The following is a 23,859-nucleotide window of genomic DNA, read 5'->3' as shown; positions in this document are numbered from 1 at the left end:
CCTGCTGTGGAGTCACCTCCTGGCCTCTGCTGCAATGGTGGTGAGAGGAGAAGGAGGGTGAGAGAGAATGTCACCATTCAAAGTCGTGAACCATGGTGACCCATGAGGTAGAATTCAGGAGCCTCAGGGTGGCCTCCCTGCCATATTTCACATGTACCCGGAATGCCACCGTTAGTGTTGAAGCATTGTCCAAGTGGATATCAGAGTGACTCGTGTAACAAGTGACACACAAACCTTTAACATATAAACACTGAATACTTTAGTGTTGATCAGTTTATTAGTATTTTTCCAAACCTGAAGAATGGTGAAAGTTTGTGGTACAGTGTGGGGAAAACAGTAAGTGTGGCTTTGGGCACGCCACTTCCCTTCTATGGCTGTCAGTTTTCCCATCTGCACAATGAGGGGGTTGGAGTGTGTGGTCTCTAAGGCACTGAATTTCAGTCTGTTCTCCATCCATCAGTGGATATGTGAGATGCAATGCAGGGGTGCTGGCCTGTCCCTGGTAATGAGTGAGGATATGAGCAAAGCAGTGAGTACAGCCTGGAATTCCAGCTACTCAGGAGGCTGAGGTACGAGAATCACTTGAACTTCGGAGGCTGAGGTTTCAGTGAGCTGAGATCTGGCCACTGCACTCCAGCCTGGGCGACAGAGTGAGACTCTGTCTCAAAAAAACGATTCTATAACTATGATTCCAAGAGTGTAAAATTTCAAGATGTTCTTTAGAATTAGTAGAATGGTCAAGACTGGGGGCAGGGCCGGGTGCAGTGGCTCACACCTGTAATCCCAGCACTTTGGGAGGCTGAGGCGGGTGGATCGGTTGAGGTCAGGAGTTCGAGACCATCCTGACCAACATGGTGAAACTCTGTCTCTACTAAAAATACAAAATTAGCCAGGCCTGATGGCGCACGCCTGTAATCCCAGCTACTTGGAAGGCTGAGGCAGGAAGATAGCTTGAACCCAGGAGATGGAGGTTGCAGTGGGCCAAGGTCGTGCCATTGCACTCCAGCATGGGCAACAAGAGCGAAACTCTGTCTCAAAAAAAAAAAAAAAAAAAAAAAATGGGGGCAGGTGGCACCTCCTAATAGGTGGGGCCCTTAGTTTCCCCCAAGAAGAGGGAAATCAAGTGAAGGTTCTACTGATGAGCTCTATTTCAGAGCATTTGGGAGGCCTTTTGGGCCAAGCTGACCAAGAAGGAGGCCCCCTAGAAAAGTAGCAGAGACGCAGGAATGAGCCCTGAGCACCAGGCTTAGGCTAGGGCCCTGTCCCGTAATTCACTCGCGGTGCCACCTTGCCCTCTGCTTTAGTCAGGGCTTTTCTGGTTGCAGGAGCTGAGACCCCATTCCAGTCAACTGAAGTAAACGGGGCTTTCTCATAAGGATAGAGTGTGGCCTATGGGAGTCCAAAGACAGGCACTCAGGCCTGAGGGATTGAGCGCCCGGACTAGAAAACTGCCACACGGAGGTAACTGTCTTCTGTTTCTCTCAGAAGCCTCACAACCATCTTATTTTACCTGTATGTCTAGAAAATTCTGTCTCTCAATTGGCAGCTTCCCAGTGTTTTCTCACCTCTGCTCCCAGCCTCTTCTGCTCTCGGGAATCAGGCCTTCCAGTCTGGGTGGGCATTTCAAAACGCCCGGGTGTCGCAACATTCCCATTCACAATTCCCGACCAAGAATTGAACTGGCTCCGCTCCCAGGTCAGCCTAAGGCAGGGAGTCCATCCAGACCCGGTCCCATCAGCTGGGCGGGGCCTGGGCGAGGTCCCAGGGAGCCTCCGGCCTGGGCACCTGAGCCCTAGAATGAGACAGCCCGGCGGTCCCGCGGCGCGCTGGCGCCCTCGCCCTCGCGCTCCATGGTCTCGAAGAGCAGCCGCACCAGCGCCAGTCGTCCCTGGGCCACCAGGGCCCGGGCCAGCCCCAGCACCTCGTCCGTGTGCCCGCGCCACACGCGCTGCAGCTCCTGGCGCAGGCGCGCCGCGGGGTACTTGTCCTGGGCGCGGCGCAGCCAGGCGTCCACCTCGCGGCCCAGCTCCCCGTCGCTCAGCTGTGCCTGGCTCCACTGCGCCAGCAGCGCCTCAAGCAGGCAGCCAAAGCCGTCGGTGTGGCTGGAGCCCGCGTCGTCCAGCTCCACCGCGCGCTTGAAGCAGGCGGCCGCGTTGGCGTCCTCGCCCTTGATGCGCAGGCACTTGCCGCGCAGCAGCTGCAGCTCGGGCAGCGTGGCACCCAGCTCCGACTCGCCCGCCTTGGCCAGGAACACCAGCGCCTGGTTCAGCGCCGCCTCGTCCACCGCCAGCAGCTCCTGCACCGCGTCCACGCCCATATAGTAGTAGACCTGGGGTGGGGGACGCGGGGTGAGCCCTTCACCGCAGGCGCGGCTCCACGCTCATTCCCGCCCCACGCTTGCTTTAAAAAAAATTCCACTCCTTCACTCATTCCCACCCTCTCTCCATCGACAATTATTAATCACACGTTTTATTCCTGCTCCTCTAGAAAAGGAGTACCCCGATTCCAGTTCCAGCCCCTTCACACCTAGCCATATAACCTTGAGTGAGTCAATCTCTGGATCTCGGTTTTCTTGTACCTAAAATTATGATATTGTCACTTCTTGGTAAACATTCCCTGAACACAGATAGAGAATAGGTATCTTCTAGATAAAGAATAATGCCCACACTTCCTGAGTGCTTAGGAAGAGCCAGGCCTTATTCTAAATACTGTACACACATCTTATTCAGTCCTCACCATGGCTGGAGGAGATGGGTACTGTTATGAGGGAGTGAAACTTTTTCTTCTGCATCCTGGCCTAGCCCTGGCCTAGCCTGGCAAGGAGTAAACAAATTCTTGCTCAGCTATTGGCTAAGCCAAGAGACTGCCTTACCTGGCCGATGTCCAGGTATGCCTTGAAGCCTGGGCACACCCTGACCACTTCCTCGAGGTCAGCCTTGGCACAGGCCAGGTGGTTCCTGTCAGGCATGCCCCCGAGACCCATCTTGGCCCGCTCCAGGTCATGCAGGTAGGCTCTGATGTGTATCTGCCAACAGAGAGCCAGCTTAGGAAAGATGATCCAGGCAAGGGCCTCTGCCCCCCCTGCTCTAAATGAACCCAGTCTTTTTTTCAGCAGCAACCAGGGAGGTTCTGTGTTGCAGTAGAAAGACCCTGAGGCCAGGACCCAGGAGTCCTAGGTCCTAGCCTTGGACCACCTTGGGCTAGTCACACCCACTTTCTGGTCCTTAGTTTCCCTGTCTGTGCAATGAGTAAGTAGGATGAAGTAAGAGTCCCTTACTCATTCAACAGATATGTATTGAGTGCCCACCATGTGCCAGTTCCTATGCTGGATACAGGAGGTACCATGGTAACAAGATAGATGAGGTCCTTGCTCTGGCAGAACTTAACATTCCAGTAGGGGAGGCAGTCAATAGTAAACAGTACTATTTCAAGTGGTAAGTGCTATGACAAAATAAATATGACAATGGGACAGAGGTGATTGGGGAGGATTATTTTAGGTAGGATGGCAGCACCGATTTTGTGAGAGTCTATGTCAACAAGCAGTTTGGGAAGAATGGCAGGTGGCCCCAACTGACAAGCATCACATTACAAATGATCTCAGACCCTTGCTTTCCTGAATTCCTCCATTTTCCCCACACTTAGAGCATTTACAAAGTTTGGAGGTTTAGGAGGGGTGGGTTTGGGTTGGGTAGGAGGAAGCGAGGGAAAGGGCGTTATTGTTATTGAAGGTATTAATGCTTTATAGTCATCAGAAGGGCTTTGGTTATAAGACAGCATCATGGAGGCAGGGGGAGATGAATCTCTGGCTTTCGGGTCAGTTGGACTAGGGTTTGAATTCCAGTCCTTCCCTCAACCCCTAGCTATTAGCCATGTCACCTGGAGGGAGTTCCACAACTCTATGAACCTGAACCTCATTTCTATATCTGAAAACTTAGTACATGAATATCTTCCTTGGGGAATTAACATGATGTCTGAAAGAACATATTCTATTCAGGAGCTAGCATATGGTAGGTGCTCAGTTCATTCATTCACTCAGCAAATATTCATTAAGAGCCTCCTCTGTGCCAGACACTGTTCCAGGCACTGAGAATACAGTAGACAACAAAACCACAAAAATCCCTGCCATTAAGTAGCTTACATGTTTTGAGGGAGAGAGAAAATAAACATGATAAATATGTAAATAGTGTGTAAGGGAGTGATTAGTGGTAAGAAGAAAACTAAACCAGGAAAGGAAAACATAAAATGTTGGCGGTGGCTAGGTGTGGTGGCTCACACCTATAATCCCAGCACTTTGGGAGTCTGCGGCTGGAGGATTGCTTGAGCCCAGAAATTTGAAACCAGCCTGGGCAACATAGGCAGAACACTGTATCTACAACGAATAATTTTTAAAAAATTAGCTGGGTGGGTGTGGTGGTGCACACCTGTGGTACCAGCTACTTGGGAGGCTGAGGTGGGAGGATCACTTGATCCCAGGAGTTCAAGGCTGCAGTGGGCCGTGATCATGCCACTCCACTCCAGCCTGGGTGACAGAGTGAGACCCTATCTCTAAAAGAATTTTAAAAATAAATTAATTAACAAATTAAATGTTGGCATGGCTTTGATATTTTCAATTAGATGGCCACTAGAAGACCTGTAGAAGTGAGGGAGGAAGCCAATCAGATATCTGAGAGAAGAGCATTCCAGGCAGAGGCCCAGGCCAGTAGGGTTGGAAGACTGACAGAGGCATGAGCAGAGGGAGGTGGGGTAGAGAGGTCATGGGGCCAGGGCCACGCTTATGGGCCGCAGCATGGACTGAGGCTTTTACACAGATAATGTGAGTTCCCTCCTCCTCCCATCTCTTTTCCACCATCCTGTGATCCTCTAGTCATCTGAGTAGTAAGTGTGACCTTTGGCACCACAGAGAGGCCAGGATCATAAGACACCAGACGGTGATGGAGGCAGGAGAGTAAAGTTGGAGTTTCTGATTATTGAATGCAGTTCCTTGGGGAAGTCCCCTGCCTCCCTGGTTCTGTGTGGCCTCATTTGTAGGATGGCACATGTCTGGCCTCTCTCACAGGATTCTTGTGAGCATTAAATCAGACCACGAACATGAAAGTGCTTGATGAAATGCAGAATTTTATAGAGATATTTTATTATTTACTGTTATGGTTAATGTCATTATTATCTATAATAATAACCACATCCACAACAGCGAAGGAATTTCACTCCTGCCTCGTACCTGCTGGCAAAGTAATTAAGCCACTGAGACCAAGACTGGGAGTAGATTTGCCACTAGGTCATGTAGGTAGTGGAGAAGATGAGGGAATGGGGGGACTCTTTGGCTCGCAGTGAAGTAAACTCGGAGCTCTGAGTCGGCTTCCTCAAGCACATGGGCTCTGTGTGGGCTCTAGGAGGCAGGTCTGGGACCAGTGCGGGAAGCTAGCAGGAGGCAGAGCTCACCTAAGTGTGTAACTTGCAGAGCTGAATGACTGTCCACTGCATCAAGAGACAGTGAGATAATTCAAAAATATGCCTAATATTAAATTAGTAGCAGTCAGTCTCTTATGAAATCTTACTGTGTGCTTGATGCTGAATTTTACATACAAAATCTAATGTAATTCTCATAACAACTCCAGTCTACAGATAAAGAAATTGAGGCTCAGAATCCGGGCAAGAATATTTTGCCAAAGGTCCCATAGCACGTGGTGTTGTGGGATTTGAACCAAGGCTGTCTGTGTTCAGAGCCAGAGCTCTGATCCACTATATTAAATGACCTCTACTGGCTTTCAGAAAAGCACCTCCTATGTCCAAGGCACTGTGCTTTAGATGCTACCTCACTGTGTCTGTTGACAACATTTTAAGGAAAGTGTTGTTATTTATATCTTACAGATTTGGGAACTGAGGTTTGTGGGGGTAAGTGGCTTGCCGCAAGTTCCATAAGGCGGAGAAGCCAGATTTCAACTCTGGTCAGTCTGATTCCACCCGTGCCAATCCAGAAGAGGCTGGGGGCTCACTGACCAGGAATTGTAGAAGGGATTCCTGCAGTGAGTGGAGGCTCCTGCATTCTTTCACTCAAAAACCTTACAGGGCTGGGCGTAGTGGCTCACACCTGGAATTCCAGCACTTTGGGAGGTCAAGGTGGGAGGACTGCTTGAGCCCAGGAGTTTGAGACGAGTCTGGGCAACATAGTGAGACCTCGTCTCTACAAAACAAAACAAAAATTAGCTGGTTGTGGTGGTGTGCACCTGTAGTCCCAGCTATTTGGGAGGCTGAGGTGGGAGGATTGCTTGAGCTTAGGAGGTCTAGGCTGCAGTGAGCCATGGTGGCACCACCATACTTCAGTTGGGTGACAGAGCGAGACACTGTCTCAAAATAAACAAAAAACTTTATAGAACCCAACTGTGTTTTTTGATGGCTCCTAAGCTCCCTTCCACCATGAGGACTCCCTGACCCTTGGGCCCTGGCAACAGGGTCTTGGCCTCTGGCCCTTGTTCTCTGATTCCCGATGGCAGGTTGAGGTGGGGCAGGAAGTTGACCCACCTTGGCCCTTGTGCAGTATGCCTGCCAGTTGAGCTCTGGATCGCGTAGGACATCCAGGGCCATGTTGCAGGTTCCAATGGCCATATCCTGCTTTCCCAGGAAGTAGAAGATTTTTGCCAGGCGATTCAGGATGGGAGGTTGGTTCTTGGCAATCTCAATGGCCTAGGTAAGGGAGGAGTGCAAAAACAAACCACTTGCTTGGTCATTAGCCAGAGCTGGCTAAACAGTGCTGAACCACAGGAACCCCATCTTTGGATACAGCCATATCAACACGGTGCCCTTTACCCATATCCACCCTTATCCACCTGCCAGTAAGTTGTCATATCACGGAGCCCAACACCTTGGGGCACAACCTATTGGCATTCAACTCCTGAGAGCCCGGCCCACGACCACATCACTGGTCACATCCAGTAAAGCCTTCCAGAGCCCAGTCAGACCCCTCCTTCCCAGTGTATGCTCTCCCATCTTCCTAGGGCAGGTGAGAGGAAGGGCCAGAGGCAACCCCCATCCCCCAACCTTACAAAGTACAGGGTTTCTACCTGGGTAATAACACTTACCCCCACTATTGTCATTGACTGCTTCCTGTTGTAAGTGACTTGCCTTAGGGTCACACAGCCTATGGGCAGGGCTGGCAAGGAGACACCAGCTAAACCCATCTTTCTACTATGCCATTGGGGGTGGAGAGGTAGGGAACTCCTGGCAGAGGGAATACTGCGAATGAAGGCCTCAAGGGAAAAAGTCTAAGGGTCTATTTCAAGGCTAGAGAAATGGGCTGGGGCCAGATTGGGTATGGGGAGGGTCTCTTTTGTTTTGAATGAAGAGAGGATAGAGAGCAAGGTCTGGGGTAAGTGTACTTCCTGGGTGGGCCACGCGGTGGGGGTTGATACCCAGAGAAGCCTGGGTTCTGGGTGGAGAGGCTGGGGTGCCAGGCTCCTTCTCAGTTTAGAGGGTGGGTGTGGCTGGGGACACGTACCTTGCCAAAGCAGTCCAGAGGGTCAGTCCCTGAGTACCCGCAGTCATGGACGCCCATGGGGGTGGTGGAGAAGGTGTCCTTCCGCTCCAGCAGCATCCCGAGGTAGCACCAGGCCAGGGCTGGGGGTGAAGGGTGGGAGAGGGTCTCTAGGAAGCAGCAGGGTGGAGAAAGGGAAGGGGCCATCTCCATCCTAGGTGTCGCCCATGAAGACAAAGCAAGGGACAGTACTGTGAGATCACTGAGGGCAACCCAGGGACAGAAAGAAGCAAAGGTGGAGAAAGGGGCCGTGTGAGGGGTTAGTGAACCCGTTTTAGTGCTTATTCTGTGCTTAATGTGTCATCGGGGGGACCTCATTTCAGGTACGTAGGTCTCTTCTGACTTCAGCTCTCACCAGCTCTGGTGGTTCTAGTCCTTGTTCTTGCTGTCTGGCCTTGCAAAAATATGACTTGACTGCTCTCCAACAGAGGCTTCAATCTTCTGACCATAAATAGGTGGAAATAGGGGAAATTACCTCTCACCCTCCAGGTCACGAGCCGCAGATGGGGAAGCCTGCAGTCGCAGTGACTTGTAGTTGGCATGTTCACTTGGGCAAGGTATGTGGGCTCCTTGAGGTGCACAGATGAGTGTAGGGGACAGAGCAAAGGAGGGAAGAAACAGGAGCCAAGAAGGGGAGGTAGTGCCAGAGGTGGGTGCAATGCCAGCGGGCTGTTGGCAGGGGGCAGAGGCTGCTGTCCCACCCATCCCCCGGGGTCCCTACCTCGGTGGCGGGGGTCCTCAGACTTGAGCACTTGCCGGAGTAGGGCCAGCGTGCGGTTGAAGGCGGGCAGTCTCTTCTGCTCCTCACTGCCCAGTTCCAGGAAGATGCCATCTAGCCTGTGGCAGAGAAGGAGATGTGGCTGGGTGGCACCCGCTCCTGGCTGTCCTGTGTGCTGCCAGCCCTGCCCAGGCCCGTGGTGGTGGGGGGGGGTGGCGGTTTGGGGAGCCCTTTCCAGTAGGAAGGGCCCAGCCACCTCTCCCCTTACCCTGCTGGCTGGGTGCCAGGCCACACCTCTCCCTCCTCCATCCCGTACCCCCACCACCCTCTTGCCTGACCTGATGTAGAGTGTTGCCATGGTGAAATACCAGCCCCTTTTCTCCTCCATCGGGATCTAGGGAAACAGAGAACAGCCCACACTGCCATTACTGAGGTACTCTGGTCATTGTTCATAAACTCCCACACTCACTGAACCCCAAGAGGCAGCAGGCACAGTGGGAAGGGCTTTGACCTTAAACACCCTTGATTACAGTCCTGGTTCTGCCCCTGACTGGCTGGGTGGCCTTGGGCAAGTCACTTCACTTCTCTGACTACACAGGCTTTGTGAGGGCCCCCAGTGAGGTGCCTATCCTAGAGCAGGTATGGCAAGCATTTCCTGCCGCCCTCCACAGGCCCCCCAACCCCAGGGCGCACACCCCACTGCCCACCCTCTCCTCCACGCCCACCTGCCTCCCTGTTTGGTGCCATCCCTGCAGTCTTCACCTTCCCGAGAAAGCCCCTTTGGGCATGTTAAGTGAGCCCAGCTCAGCTGAAGCCCAAGACCCTCCCTGAACTGTTTTGCCATTATTATTCCTGCCAACCTTGCTGTGCAACTTGGGCACCAGATAAAATATTTATGCTGTTATTTATGGGAGTAGCTACTCCAGCTTCGGGAAGGAATTTTAATGAAAACCAATAAAACCCTCAGTGCATATCAGTAGCTCTCCCTCAGGCTCCAGCCCCTCCCTCCACATTCATCTCCCGTCCCTGATCTGGAGGCTCCACTCTGTACTCGCCACCCCCACTGTGGCCTCCTCAGCTGTGGGGGAGGGGGACCCATCATCTCTCTACCCCCATCCCCAGCAGCTGGGGTGAATGCATTTGTGAGCACCTATGGCATAAGGCCCTGTGCTGGGTGCTCTAGGAATGCGGCACTGAATGGGACCTGCACCCTGACCCAAACGCACTCACAACCTGGCAGGGGAAGCAGATCCAGGCTTCAGTAATAGGATGCCACTCAGTGCCTGAATGTGCCAGGATCCTGACACCCATCTTCTCCATCTCACAACAAACCTATCAAGTAGCTGTTATCCACATTTTATAGAGGAACATATTGAAGCTCAGATAGATAAAGTGACTTGCCTGAGGTCACACAGCTTTTGAGGGTCAGAGCGGGATCTGGTCCCCGTTTGTCAGCCTCCAAAGCCCATGCTTGCTTCCCCACACTGGGTTGCCAATAGCTGTGGTATGAAGCCAGGCCTGACAGAGGCTATGAGAGTGGTACAGAGGAAGTGTGGGGGATGGGCAGGCCACTCCCAGCCGGGGGGTGTGGGCTTAAGGAGGGTCTTGGGTCATATTGGTGACCCAAAGGGTCAAAGGGTGGGCTCCAGATGGAGGGCTCCCGTGAGCAGAGGCCTGGAGACGCTGGGGATGGGCAGCTGATGGGTGTGCAGCACAGAGTGTGTGAATGGGGATCTGGGGGAGCCAATGCTAGCAGGTTAGGTGTGGCTGCTCCGGGGACACCTTCGATGAATTTGAAGGGAGGGGTCCTTGTGAGTCAGATCCCACCAACTGGTGTGACCACCCATCAGGACAGGGTCTGGAACCCAGGTCCCAGTCAGACCACCCAAAAGGGGCCCCACTAATTGCATTTCTCAGTCAGTATTCCCTGAGTATCTTCTCTGTGTGGCTCTCGGCTGGGCAATAAGGACAGGAGAGAAAAGGCAGGTCCCACATTTAGGGGCTCTGGGTCCTGCAGGAAAGCTAGACCCAAAGACACAATTAGAGTAGAAGGAACACGGGGGCTATGGGAGCCCAAGGAGGTATCCTATACAATCCAGGAACATCCCCATGGCTTTCCAGAGGAGAAAGTACTAGGGCAGGGTCCTTAAGGACAAGTAGGAATCACCCAGGTGGATACGGTGAGAAAAGGCAATCTAGGAGGATGGGACATCAAGTGCAAAAGCTCAGAGAAGAGCGAGCAAGGCGTGCTGGGGTCTGCATGCAGCCGGAGGGCTGGAACCCTGATGGTAAGGGGTGGAGGGAAGAGCCAGCAGGGGCATAATCAGGAGGGGCCCCTGAGTGCCAGGGTCAGGACTTGGAGCTTATCTGCAAGGTAGTGGGGAGCTATAGAAGGAGATAGAGCTGGGGGGCTGGGCGCAGTAGCTTATGTCTGTAATCCCAGCACTTTGGGAAGCTGAGGCAGGAGGATCTCTGAAGCCCAGCAGCAGTCCAAGACCAGCCTGTGCAACATAGTGAGACCCTGTCTACTCAAAAATCAAAATCAAAATAGCCAGGTACGGTGGTGCAAGTCTATAGTCACAGCTGCTCTAAAGCCTGAGATGGGAGAATTGATTGAGCCCAGGAGTTTAAGGCTGCAGTGAACTATGATAGCACCACTGCCCTCCAGCCAGGGCAACAAAGTGAGATCTTGTTTCTTAAAAAAAAAAAAAAAAAAAAAAAAAAAAAAGAGGCTACAGCTCAGGAATGCCAAGATCCAACTGATGTGTGCTTTTACATTTGTATCACCTTGAAAGGTAATCCTGTTACTTAGGTGGGAATATGTATATTGGGACTTTAGCTGGGAATAGGGCTATCTGGAGGGGAGAAGGGATGGCCTCAAGGCTTAAAGGGCATCCCTGAGAAGTAGGGAACACTTTCCAAAGCAAAAGGCAGGGATAGGACTCTGGATACCCTTATCTGCTTTACTTACACTGGACCTGGGAAGGAAGAAGGAGACTGGGATTTATGGAGCACCTAGTGTGGGCCAAACTGGCATGATGTGTCAAAGCCTGAACATGCAAAGGATCAGGGGCACATAGGGTGCCTCAGGCTCCCTGGTAGCGGCTTCTTCTTTTCTTCTTCTTCTTTCTTCTTTCTTCTCTTCTTCTTCTTCTTCTTCTTCTTCTTCCTCTTCCTCTTCCTCTTCCTCTTCCTTCTTCCTTCTTCCTTCTTCTTCTTCTTCTTCTTCTTCTTCTTCTTCTTCTTCTTCCTTCTTCTTCTTCTTCTTCTTCTTCTTCTTCTTCTTCTTCTTCTTCTTCTTCTTCTTCTTCCTTCTTCTTCTTCTTCTTCTTCTTCTTCTTCTTCCTTCTTCTTCTTCTTTCTTCTTCTTCTTCTTCTTCTTCTTCCTCCTTCTTCTTCCTCCTTCTTCCTCCTCCTCCTCCTCCTCCTTCTTCTTCTTCTTTCTTCTTCTTCTTCTTTCTTCTTCTTTCTTCTTCTTCTTCTTCCTCTTCCTCTTCCTTCTTCTTTCTTCTTCTCCTTCTTCCTTCTTGCTGCTTCTTCCTTCTTCTCCCTTCTTCTTCTTCCTTTTTCCTTCTTCTTCCTTCTTCTTCTCCCTCCTCCTCCTCCTTCTTCTTCTTCTTCCTCTTTTTTTGAGATGGAGTCTTGCTCTGTCACCTAGGCTGGAGTGCAGTGATGTGATCTCAGCTCACTGCAACATCTGCCTCCTGAGTTCAAGCTATTCTGCCTCAGCCTCCCGAGTAGCTGGGATTACAGGTGTCTGCCACCACACCCGACTAGTTTTTGTATTTTTAGTAGAGATGGGGTTTCGCTATGTTGGCCAGGCTGGTCTCGAATTCCTGACCTCAAGTGATCTGCCCACCTTGGCCTCCCAAAGTGCTGGGATTACAGGCATGAGCCACCGTGCCCGGCCCCCTGGCTGCTTCTATGAGAGCGATCCCATGACCTCTGGTCCCTCACCTGCTTTGAGGTTGGCTCAACTGAGTCATGGTGGGGAGGAAGAGAACCCACTCTCCCTTCCTTGCTCCTGGCAAGGGAGCCTAGCGTCCAGCAAGAACAGGTGTAGTAGGCTTGAGGGGTGGGAATGCGAAAAGCTGAGGCTCGTGTGCCTGGCAGGCCTGGCCATATGAGATGGGCAACCTTGGGGGATGAGTTACCCCTGGGAGGTTATGTCCTTATCTGCAAAGGAGGATAATCATATGGGCCTCTCAGGAGTTGTGAGGGCAGTGCCTGGCCCAGAATAGATGTCTGTTCCCTTCCTCCTGGTCTGGGTAGAGCTGAGTAGGGTTAGCATTCTCTAGGAGGTTACTTTGTCCGCTGTGGCGTGTTTCAGTGCCCGATGAGGCAATGTGGTCTTTGGCCCTGGAATCTGAAGCCATCCTGTGACACCTTGCTGTCCTCTCCCCACTATGCTCCCAGGACCTCAGGACCGCCAATCCCCTGTTGGGTCCCAGGCACCTTTCTTATCTCCACAGGTCCCCAGTGTTGGAGACTAATGTGTTCTCCTCAGGGCTCTCCCAGCCACTCTCTTGTTTGGTATTCAAGTGGCAAGAAATTAAATTATGTGTCCAAACCACAGTTAGTACATGATAGAGCTGGGGCTTAGACTCATGCCTCCATGATCCTATTCCCAAGCCTTGTCCACAACACTCAGTTATCCTGATCAATCTCCTTACTAGATATCCGAGGACACCGAGACGAGAGAGGCGAAGTGGCTTACCTAAGGTTCCACATTAGTTAGCATCAGAGCTTACAGTCCAGTGGTTTCACCACCACTCTGTGCACTGTTGACTATTACTGATTAATTCAAGAGCCTGGTTAAGGTTTTCACTAAGCAAGCAATACCACCACCTGGTGGCAGTATGTCTGAATTGCAGGGGCAACTCCTAAGCGTCAACTCTCCTCCCCTTCAACTTGATGACTGAAATTGATTTTCAAAAAAGTAGCTAATTGGGTGACATCTGTGTGACAAATCCCTAAAGTAGTCCCTCATCAGATCCCGCTTGAGAGCAGCATTTGCAGGAGGGCTTGTGGGGCTGCAGATGGGGTCAGTGGATATGAAACAGAATTAATGGGATGCACAGATCTAGTCAGAAGCCTCATTTGTGCCTGGGCTTTATTCCTCTATCCGTGTGGTGAAGCTGGTGTTGGCTGTTCACTCTGTGGTGCAATTCTGGCTCCAAAATAGACTGTCTCCCTCTCTCTCTCTTTTTTTTTAAGACGGAGTTTTGCTCTTGTTGCCCAGACTGGAGTGCAATGGCGCGATCTTGGCTCACCGCAACCTCCTCCTCCGGGTTTAAGCAATTCTTCTGCCTCAGCCTCCCGAGTAGCTGGGATTACAGGCATGTGCCACCACGCCCAGCTAATTTTGTATTTTTAGTAGAGATGGGGTTTCTCCATGTTAGTCAGGCCAGTCTCGAACTTCTGACCTCAGGTGATCTTCCCGCCTCGGCTTCCCAAACTGCTGGGATTACAGGCTTGAGCCACTGCTTTTGGCTCTGGACTGTCTCTTTAAAAATCCTTCTGGTTGTAACCGAAGCAGTAACTGAAGCAGCCGCTGAAGCTGTTACCAGGGGCAACCTGGCAAGCCATAGTGCGTTAAATTAAATTAAACAGGCTTGTGACTGCCCCCTCCCCTCCTGGAGAAGGGAGGGGGTATTCCCCCTCTATCCTGGAGGATAAAGTTGCTGTGAAACCTTTTATGGCCGCAAGGAATTCAGTTACAGAGTTTACGACTCCCAGAGGCAAGATGTTTGGAGGCAGCCTGGGAGGAGGCTCACAGGACTTCTGCCAGAAGAGGAGTATTTACGGTGAACCTGCCTGGGGTGGGTGGCCTCCAGTCAGGACACCCCCACCTTTCTCTCATTCGATCCTTATCACAATCCCGTGGGCTGGGGATTCCGTGGTCTATGAGAGAGGCTGGCCAGCGTGTGAGTCCAGGTTTATGCTAGAGGAGCTACATTAGGCTGCTGTTCTGTGGCAGATTCATGGGAGGGAACTAGGCGAGGCCCATGTTGACCCTAAAATGAAATTTGTAGACCCTGGTATGAGCTGAAGGTGAGAATGAGAGACAGACCTCAGGTGAGGTGTTCTCAGCACACCTCCCAGCTCTTCTGAGGCCCTCGCTATTACTTTCCTCATATTAGGGATGGGGAAACTGAGGCTGACAGAAGCAGAGACTTGCCTACTTAACCTGGTACTTCAGGCCAGGTCTCTCTGACTTCAGTGTTCTTCCCACAAGATCTAGCTGCAAGGAGGTAGTGTTTGTACAGTGTTTACCATTTACAAAGGGCTTTCACACAGATTCCATGTAATCCTCAGAACAGCCTCATGGAATGTAAATGGAGTATCATTACCCTCTTCGTACAGATGGGAAGACTGAGGCAAGATGCTATCTTCACAGTCACATGTCCAGTGTGATAGCCTCGACTGAAACCTGGAGATTATGCTCTTTTGCTATACTAATAATAGCAACTTTTGAACACTTACTATGCACCAGGCACCTCATTTACATGTGTTACCCCATTAGACTTTCTCAAGCGTTACCTATGGGGTAGGGATTGTTATTCTCCCAAGTTTACAGATGAAGCAACTGTGGCACAGAGTGGTTAGGGCATGCGCCCAGAGTGACACAGCTAGCAGGTAGTAGGGCTGAGAACTCTGTGAGTTAGCTCCAGAGTCTTTGCCTCCAACTACCCTAGACAAGTGGTTTTCAAAGTGTGGCCCCCAGACCAGCAAGATCAGCAGCATCACCTGGGAATTTGATAGAAATGCAAATTCTTGACCCACTGAATCTAAAACTCTGGGGTGGGAGCCCAGCATCCTGTGTTTTAACAGGCCCCCTACTGCATGCTGAAGTTTGAGAACCATTGCACAAGGCTCTCGCTGTACTACCCTAAGGTGGAGCAAAAATGGGCTAGAAGATTTGTCTCTTTTTTAGTGAGTAAAAGGATCAGCAATTGTGATCCTCAGGGAAGCCTGAAGATCGAAGCTCCTGTGGGCTGGGTGAGTAAGCAAAAAAGGTTAGTGACCTCACAGAAACTGCAGGAAATGCTAGGATTAGGATAAGCCATTACCAGAGTAGGTATGTCTTAACTTGGGTGGGGTACAAGGTTGGATCTCAGCATCCCATTTACTTCAAAAGACGGCCCCAAAAGAAGGAAATGTTGGGGAGCTTGGCTATTTTAAGTTATTCCAATAGAAGATCTTTCACTACACCAATGACTTACTATATATATGCATTTGAATAGGCTATACAGACACCTTGCTGGTTCTTAAGGAAAATATTTGCCTTGTATTTTGAACTTTGCCCCTGATGACAGGCTGTCCTCTAGATTCAGAGTCAGTTCCTGAAAGCTGACTAATTTTCTTTCTGGGGAGGAGGAATGACAAACAGGAAAGAGAATGAACATTTCTCCAGTGTCACTGGGCTCCTCAGTGCATCATAGCACTGGGTTTCTCACAGCAGCCTTAGAAGGTATAATGCATCTTCCTCCTTTTACAGATCAGGAAACAGAGACTACAGAAAAAGCCACCGGCCCAGCCCCATAGCCCAGGGCAGAAGAGCCAGGATTCAAGTTCAGATCTGCCTCCCTCCAATGCCCCTGTTGTTTCCACCTCATCATGCTGCCTCTGTGAAGGCTGACACTGCAGAAATAAAAGTCACAAGGTGGCAGGCCTGTGGATACGTCCTTCCTGCACAACTGGAATGTCCTCTGTGATGACACAGAGCAGCCTTTCTGCTCCTGCACACCGAGCCCCACCCCACCTGGCCCCAGCCTGCCGCCTGTGGGCGATGTACAAGACAGGCAGGGAAGGGGGTTGCTCTTCCCCACTGCGGGTGGTGATGCTCTTGTGCTCCTGCCTTGTCAGGAGTGGGGAGGAAACAGAAGATGAGATTGGAGTCCCACCCCTGCCTCTCACTCCTCCAGGGGTCCTGGAGCGCCCACTGGCGTGGCTCAGCTTCTACATCTGCAAACAGGGGTGACCCCACGTGGCCTGCCTGCATCATAGCCATGTTGGCTGAGGTGGTATGCGCACAGGTGGAGGGAATTTGGGATTTGGGTGTCAGGCCATGGAAACAAATATTCAGCCCTGTCTTGGGCTCCCTGGACAGTTCCCTGCAGATTTTAAGCTTTGAGCAGCTCCCTGCTGCCACCTCCTTTCTGGTCCTAGGTCTGTCATGCAAACACAGGCCCTGTGAGTCAGCTTTGCTCTGTGCTGGGTCCCAGACTTGCTGGACTGTGTTGACCCACTTCTCTGTTTCATTGTCCCTAGTGAGAGGGCCATTCCCTGTCTGGTCCAGGGTCCAAATCCAACTCTAGCACCGGTAGTAGCTGAGTGGGTCTGCAGAAGTCTCTTACCCTCTGCAGTAACAACAGTGATGCCTGAATTTTCTCAGCTGCTCCCGTGGGTCTGTGCTGTGCTGCACTCTAACATACATCATCTTTTCTCCTGTAAAAGAGGTGGTTGGACCGGATGATGCTAAAAGCAGCTTTCGCTCTGGGCTTCTGTATCTATGAGGAGGAGGGGACCCAGCTCTCAAACTTCCCAGCTAAGTGGGGAGAGAAGCCAGTAGCAAACTTAGAGGGCACTGATATGCAAAGGTGAGCACCCCAAGGCCACATAAGGCTGGAGCCAGACCCTTAGGAAAGCTGTCTCTCCTCCTGGGCTTTGATGTCCCATAGAACTGAGTTCAGTTCCTGCTAGCCACATGTGCCCTTGGGCAAGTCACAACGCCTCTCTGCGCCTTAGTTTGCTGTCTGTAGAATGGGGTTAATGGATTTGCCAGCATTTCTGTGAGGATCAAATGAGATAATCGATGAAAAGCACTTGTGTGCACAGTGCCTGGGATATCATCCAGCTTCATCTACCTCCTCTTGTAGCGGAACCAAATCAAACCACTCAGAATTGTGGAGTCGTGTGTGTGTGTGTGTGTGTGTGTCTGTGCGCGCGTGCACGTGTGGACACACACGCATGCATGCCAGGGATCCTGGGCTTGCTGACCTATGACACTCTCTTGGGCCTTCCTGCCAGGTCCCCACCCCGCTGGGCGCAGTGATGGATTGGAATGCCCACACCTTTGTTTGTGAGGCTGGCCACCTCCCTCCCCAGCTGCCTCAGCTGGCTGGTGAAGTATGGACAGCCCCGTGTGCACTGAGCCCACCTGGGCAAGTCCCTTCCCCTCCCTGAGCCTGTTATGCCCAGGGTGCAAGGGGGAATCACAATGCCTGGCAGTGTGTCTGTGAGGTTTGAATAAAAATAAAATGCGCGAAGGCAGGTAAGATCCTGAGCTCAGTGCCCGGTGCACAGACACCATTGCGGGTGTGGTTCCTGTCATTACTCAGGGCCTGCCCCGGTGTGTGTGTGACTGCATGTGTGTGTTAAGGCACCAGTGTTTTGGGAAAAGGGGAAGAAAATGACATAACTGAGTTGGCTTGGGACAGGGATTTTTTTTTTTTTAATCTTAGAAAATAAGTTCAAGTTACCTTATTTTAAAAAATAGGGATTTTAAAGACAAAATCGAGTTATTCGACTAAATTAAACAATGCTTGCAAACTCCTCTTGGGTGTTCAGCTCTACGTCAGACATTGAGGAGGGTGGATGGGGAAGAGAGAGAAAAGCCCAAGACAGAGTGCCCACACTCTAGGGGCAAGACAGAAACCAGGTGGGGGTAAGCCAGAGGTCGGGAAGGCTCTGTTGAAGAGCAGTGGAGAAGTGCTGTGGGCCAGGGCAGGCAGGGAGAAGCCCCAGGCAGGACCTCACGTGCCCCTGCCTGGTGCTTTTCATGTTCTCTCAATCTTCACAGCAACCATGTGAGGTTCATGTTAGAAACCCATTTTACAGAGGAGGAAACTGAGGCTCAGAGGAATAAAGACTTGCCTGTAGCCAGCTAGTGATGGAGGCAGAATTCTCACCTGGTCTAACTCCAAAGCTTATGCTCTTAATAGCTACTTAATCTAGAGATTTGCTACCAAGGATCCATCTGTGAGTGTATATGTGTCTGAGAGATGGCGTGTGTATACACGTGTGTGTATATTTAGAGGGTTGATGTGAGGAGGAGGGGAGTGATCAAAGCGATCTGCCTCCTCATATTTTTTGTAATTTAAGAAACAGAAATGTGGCTGGGTGCGGTGGCTCAGCACTTTGGGAGGCCGAGGCAGGCGGATCACCTGAGGTCAGGAGTTCAAGACCAGCCTGGCCAACATGGTGAAATCCAGTCTCTACAAAAATACAAAAATTAGCCAGGCACGATGACAGGTGCCTGTAATCCCAGCTACTTGGGAGGCTGAGCTGAGAGAATTGCTTGAACCTGGGAGGCACAGGTTGCAGTGAGCCGAGATCATGCCATTGCACTCTAGACTCAGTCTCAAAGAAAGAAAGAAAGAAATGGTAGGGAATGAAGAGCAAAGAAAGGAAGTCACAGAGACACACCCCCTCCCATACAAACACTGATTATGTTTGGATTATGGGCTAAATGATTAACTTTTATAATGTTTTCTTTTATAATTTAGTATTATTATTATTATTTTGTAGTTTAGGTTAGCAGATGAGCAGCTGTTCACAGTTCTTCAGTAGCTCTTTGTCCTTTGAGCTCCAGAGGCTCTTCCCCACCTGGGAGAGTCCCAGCCCCACAAGGATGGAAAATCTCTCGCTGCAGGGGGTCCCTCCTCCTCCTCCTTTCCTGGCCTGACTCTGACTTCACCTTCTACCTCTTCCTCCCCAGTCTCTGGACACATGGCAACCCACCCACCTCCTCTCTCTCCATACTCCTCTGCCTTAGATTTCCAGGAGTATGCCTGCGAGGGGTCTTCCCTCACCATCCTGCTAGCCATCTGCATTATACCCCACTTCTCTGAACTCTCCAGAAAGAGCAAAGGCTGTGCAGTCAACCAGGGTGGCATGGATTTCATTGCCATTTACTAGCTCTGTGACCCTGGGCAAGCCTCATTCCTTGCCCCAGTTCAGCTGGCACTCAAGCCCCCGTGCTCTGCAGGCCCCACCACGGGGCCTTTGCACGCACCATGCCCCTGCTGGGTGTGTCCCTCTCATTCCTGCCTGGGAACTCCTGCTGAAGGGGAGTGTTCCCTCTCTGACTCAGTCACTCCCACTTTATCCACAGGGCCCGGACTTTCCAGGTCACTCTTGATACCAACCTTTGGTCCCCATATCCCCAGAGTGTACTTTCATTGTCAGCCCCTGGGGCCCTGTTTTTGGTTCAGAAAGTGTGACCTCTGGGTGTACAGTACTTAGAGATGATTGCCAATGACACAGGCCTGTGATGAATGCCTGTGTCCTCAGCCAGTGGTAGACACGTCTTTGATTTGCCCCTTTGGCCCCCATTCCCAGAAGAGGGGCTCAGGTAAGCATAGTTAATGAAGAAGCAAATGTTTACTTCTCCTTTCGTTCAAGGGCTTCTTAGAGGCAGGGACTTCTTAAAAACAGAGCCTGGCACATAGTAGGTGTTCAATAAATGTCAAAATGCTCAGTAAATGCCTCTCAGACATGCCCAGAATTTTCCAGTTTATGGGCATTTTTACTCTCATCATTTGTTGCATAATCCCAATAAACCTGGAGCTGATCAATGTTTATGAAGCAGAAACTCAGGCAAGTCACAAGAGATGACAAGTGACTTGTCCACAGCCACACAGCAAAATAATAACAGAACTAGGTGCTCAGAACCAAACCTCTGACTCTAAAAATGATGCAACCATCATTATTGTCATCCTGCCTGCAACTATTTCTTGAGCACCTACTCTGCCAGGTGCTTTAGAAGCATGATGTCATCTAATCCTCAGATGATAAATAGGGTCTCCAAATCCCAAACTCTCTCTGGAGGTTTGTGTAGGGGGCTGACCACAGCTGCTCTGTGCAGAACTGTGGAGCAGCTGCTGGGCCACGCCTCAGGACACAGCACAGGGTTGGCAGCCACACCCCCATGAAGCAATCGGCTCCCTCCCTGGAGTGCCAGGCACCCTGCTTAGCATTCTCTCATCTGGATGTTCACTCACTGGGGAATCCCCACTGTGGCCATGTTCCCAGAGAGGGAAGAGCCCGCCTCTGTTTGATAGCTACCCCTGAATCACTGCTTTCCTGCTCACCTCCTCCAGGAAGCTTCCCCCAGTGAATGGCCTCCTAAAAGCAGGAAAGTGCCTCAGAGACCATGTAGCTCCTGCTTCCTGCACCCCGTTCACAGATGAAGAAACCACAGCCCGGGGAGAAGAAGGCCGCACTGTGGGTAGTGTTGCAGCTGAGACAAGAACCTAGGCCTCCTGGCTCCTAGCCCAGGGCTCTTCAGGCCCCTCTCTGCTGCCATGACCTGCTGTCATGACCACACTCAACACATCAATGTTGGCTGTGCCTTCCACTGAGGGTAGCCTGGCATTCAGGGCCACAGGCTCAGGACTGAAACAAGAGACCTGGGTTCTTGTTGACCTCATGCAATCAATGGTCATGTCTACACCCAGCTTAGGAGCAGAGGAAGCTCTCCCAGCTGGGGACACGGAGGGGTCATCTGTGACCCTGCTCATCCCTGTGCAGGCTCTTTCTAGGTGCTTTACAAATATTAACTGTTAATTATGACATCAACCAAGTGAGGGATGTCCCTATTTTACAGATGACAAAGCCTATGACATATGTAACATTACTATCTCCATCTTACAGGGAGGGAAAAGGCGCTTGGTGGTGCTAAGCACTGATTTGAAGTGAGTGAGCATGGGGGAGCTGGAATTTGGATCCAGACCATGTAACCCAGGGTCAACTCTCTTAACCCCTACCCTGCGTGCTGTCCTTAAGTCAGGTCCATGCCCTCCAACCTGTACTTTCTGAGGTCTTGACTCTTACATCTTCTCTTATTGAAGCCATGAACATTCATGGAAAAGGCACTGAGGGGAGTGTGTGGAGCCTTTGTGAAGGGAGCTGTGCTACCCATGTGTGAAGGCTTGTTATTTACATATCACAAATCTAAAACGTTATAAAACATCACTGTTAACAGCTCAACCTTGTCTGTGCTGTGCCTTCATGGAACCCCTCTGAACCATGGTTTCCTCTTCTGTAAAAGAGAATAATGCTCTACCACATCATTTTTCTGTCATTCAGTGCCTAGTGTGGCAGGCTGCCTCCGAGATAGCCCCAGTGATCCCCACTTCCAGGTATTCATGTCCTTGTGTAATCCTCCCCTTTGAGTGTGGGCTGAACCTATGACTTCCTTCTAATGAGCAGAAAATAGCAAAAGTGGTGAAATGTCCATGTGGCATGGAAAAGAGGGAAGCCATTTGCAAGAGCCAGTGAGGAACTGAATCCTGCCAACAGCATGTGAGTGAGCTTGGAAGCAGATCCCCCCTAGTCAGGCAAGCCTTCAGATGAGACCACGGCCCAGAGGCACTGAGTGAAGCCATCCTGGATTCCTGACTCACAAAAACTGGGTCATAATATATACTTATTATTTGAAGCTGCTAAATTTTGGGGGTATTTGTTATGCAGCAGTAGATAATATACCTAGTATTTGTCTATTGAATGCTAGGCCCTATGCTGCACATATATCCATTCATTTATTAGATACATTTATTGAGTGCCATTGTGTGCCAGGTGCTGTGCCAGTGTGTATTGGGTTTACGGTGGTAAACCACACAGACATTGTCCTCACTCTGAGAGACCTCACGATTGAGCTGGAGGCTTGGAAACAGACAGTGTGAGCAGTGCTATGGGAGCCCAGAGAAGGCACCTGACTCAGCCTGAGGAGTTAGTGGAGGCTTTCTAGAGGAGGGGATGTCTGAGACCAACCCGAGACTGAAGAGAACCTTCCAGGCAAAGGTGGAGCCGAAGGGCACCCCAGGAAGAGGCCGAGAAAGGGACAAGGTGAGCTGCAAGGAGATCTGGCCCATGGAGGAACAAGGGGAAGTAGAGTGTGGCAAAAGCCTGGCTTGGAAGGGGGAACGTGGCAGAGGAAGGACAGAGAGGTAGCTCACGGAGGATGTCAAATACCCACCAAAGAGCCTAGGACTTATCTGCTAGGCAGTGGGGACATGGCCAGCAAGATGGAGCACCACCACACTGGCAGCAGACGGGAAGATGAGGCAGAAGGATCAAGCTGGAGAGCAGGACCCCAAGGATGGGTGACAGCAGCTACACTGGTGCAGGCAGGAAGGTATGGAGGCTGGGCCGGCAGAGGAAGCCTGGAGAAGTGTGGAGAGACCTCAGAGATAACAGGAGGTTGAGGGGACAAGATTTGGGGACCGAATGGATGAGGATGGAGGTGAGGGGGAGAGGAGAGGTGGGAATGTGCCCAAGTTTCTGGCAGGATGCCTGACTGTGTCTTTTACTTAGGTGGGTGTGCACAGGCGCAGGAACAGGCACTTGCTGGGTGGAGCAAGGTAAGAAGGATGAATTGTCCAGGTTGGGCTTGTGCTGTTTCCAAAAGAGAGGCTTGGGCAGGCAGTCCCACTAGGAAGCGGTTCCACTCCCTAGACCAGGAGAGGGCTACAGGCCTGGCTGGGGCAGGCGGGGGATGCACATTGGAAAGGCATTTGGGAGGCTAAAAGACCAGGGTTGAGGGAGAGTCAGGGGTACCGGGGCATCTCTACAGACAGAAGGGAACATGGTCACAGTCCTCCCAGCGGGAGGTAGGGAGACAGGGGTCACCTACCTGCTGCCCGTAGCCTAGCGCCTTGTCGTAGAGCGCGATGCCTGCCGCCAGCCCCCGCGCACGCTCCTCTGGGCTGGCGCAGCCCACGTCGAAGCCGTGCGCGTAGCCCTGCTCGGCCAGGCAGCGAGCGGCGCGGAGCTGGGGGTCCCCGGCGGCCTCGGGCTCCTCTGCCAGGCCCATGAGGTCGGCCAGCCGCGCGGCGCACGCCTCCTCCTCTTCTTCCTGGCCCAGCCGGCCGTACACGTGTGCCAGATTGGCCCAGGCGTTGAGGTTGCCCGGGTGCTCGTGGGCCACCTCGAGGAAGCACTCGCGGGCCTCGTCCAGCTCCTCCAGGTAGAATGCGAAAGCGCCCAGGAGGTGACGCACGGCGGGGCGCTGCGGGGCGGCCGCCAGCTGGAGCTCCTGCCGCAGACCCTCCCGCTGCAGCTTCAGGTCCCGGGCGCGCTGTGGGGCCGGCGAGCGCGGCTCGAAGTTCAACTGCATCTCCAGGTGAAAGTGGCCCGGGAGGTAGTCCAGGTCGTCGATGAGGGCGTCTAGATCGTCGGCCACAGCCTCCAGCTCCGCCATGACTGCTCCCTCTGCTCCCCTGGCCTCACCCGTGTCCCTAAGGCTGTGGAGGGCAGTGGATGGGGGCGTTCCCCGAGCGAGCTCCGTGCGGGAGGCGAGGGGCAGCCGGCAGAGGCCCCGGGCGCTGAGGCCTCTCGGTCTCAGGGCGCCTCCCGCAGGTGGGTGGGCCCGAGGAGTGCCCTGTAGGTGTTTCCGCTTTCGCTGCTCAGCGGCTTCTAGACGCTGACATTGCACAACCAGGTGTGCCAGAAAAACAGGCACATTGTCAAATACGGGGCGCGCAAACCTCGGTGCAAGGCAAAAGGCGTGTTTTTACTCTGCTAAGCAGAGGAGGAAACTGAGGCTCAGAGGCGGAAGAGAACTTGCCCAGGTCACAGAACTGGGGCGTACCCAGGTAGGTAGGCC

At 51.9% G+C, this 23,859-nt stretch overlaps 1 protein-coding gene across 2 annotated transcripts; it reads right to left on the bottom strand.

Moving 5' to 3' along the window:
* Positions 1–258: 258 nt before the first annotated feature.
* TTC22 (tetratricopeptide repeat domain 22) lies at positions 259–23,614 on the bottom strand. Of its 2 annotated transcripts, XM_054486067.1 has the most exons (7): positions 22,888–23,614; positions 8,585–8,640; positions 8,250–8,365; positions 7,493–7,611; positions 6,520–6,681; positions 2,873–3,025; positions 259–2,329 (listed from the first exon to the last, which is right to left on the bottom strand). In XM_054486067.1, the coding sequence occupies exons 1-7, from the start codon at positions 23,452–23,454 to the stop codon at positions 1,793–1,795; spliced, it is 1,710 nt and encodes a 569-aa protein (XP_054342042.1). In that variant the 5' UTR covers positions 23,455–23,614; the 3' UTR covers positions 259–1,792. The 2 variants fall into 2 exon arrangements, with proteins under 2 accessions (XP_054342042.1, XP_054342051.1); XM_054486076.2 differs by lacking the exons at positions 259–2,329; positions 2,873–3,025 and adding an exon at positions 6,089–6,181 and having other exon boundaries at positions 22,888–23,598.
* Between the last annotated feature and the right edge of the window lie 245 nt (positions 23,615–23,859).

Source organism: Pongo pygmaeus, chromosome 1 (assembly GCF_028885625.2).
Source record: "Pongo pygmaeus isolate AG05252 chromosome 1, NHGRI_mPonPyg2-v2.0_pri, whole genome shotgun sequence".
Taxonomy (NCBI): domain Eukaryota; kingdom Metazoa; phylum Chordata; class Mammalia; order Primates; family Hominidae; genus Pongo; species Pongo pygmaeus.
This window is presented reverse-complemented; position numbering and strand designations above follow the sequence as displayed.

Coding starts and splice junctions, on each gene's coding strand:
- TTC22 (XM_054486067.1), bottom strand. CDS start 23,454: ATGGCGGAGCTGGAGGCTGTGGCCGACGATCTAGACGCCCTCATCGAC. Junction 8,641..22,887: donor CGCTAGGCTACGGGCAGCAG/GTAGGTGACCCC, acceptor CTGTTTCCCTAG/ATCCCGATGGAGGAGAAAAG. Junction 7,612..8,249: donor TGAGGACCCCCGCCACCGAG/GTAGGGACCCCG, acceptor CTTCACCCCCAG/CCCTGGCCTGGTGCTACCTC.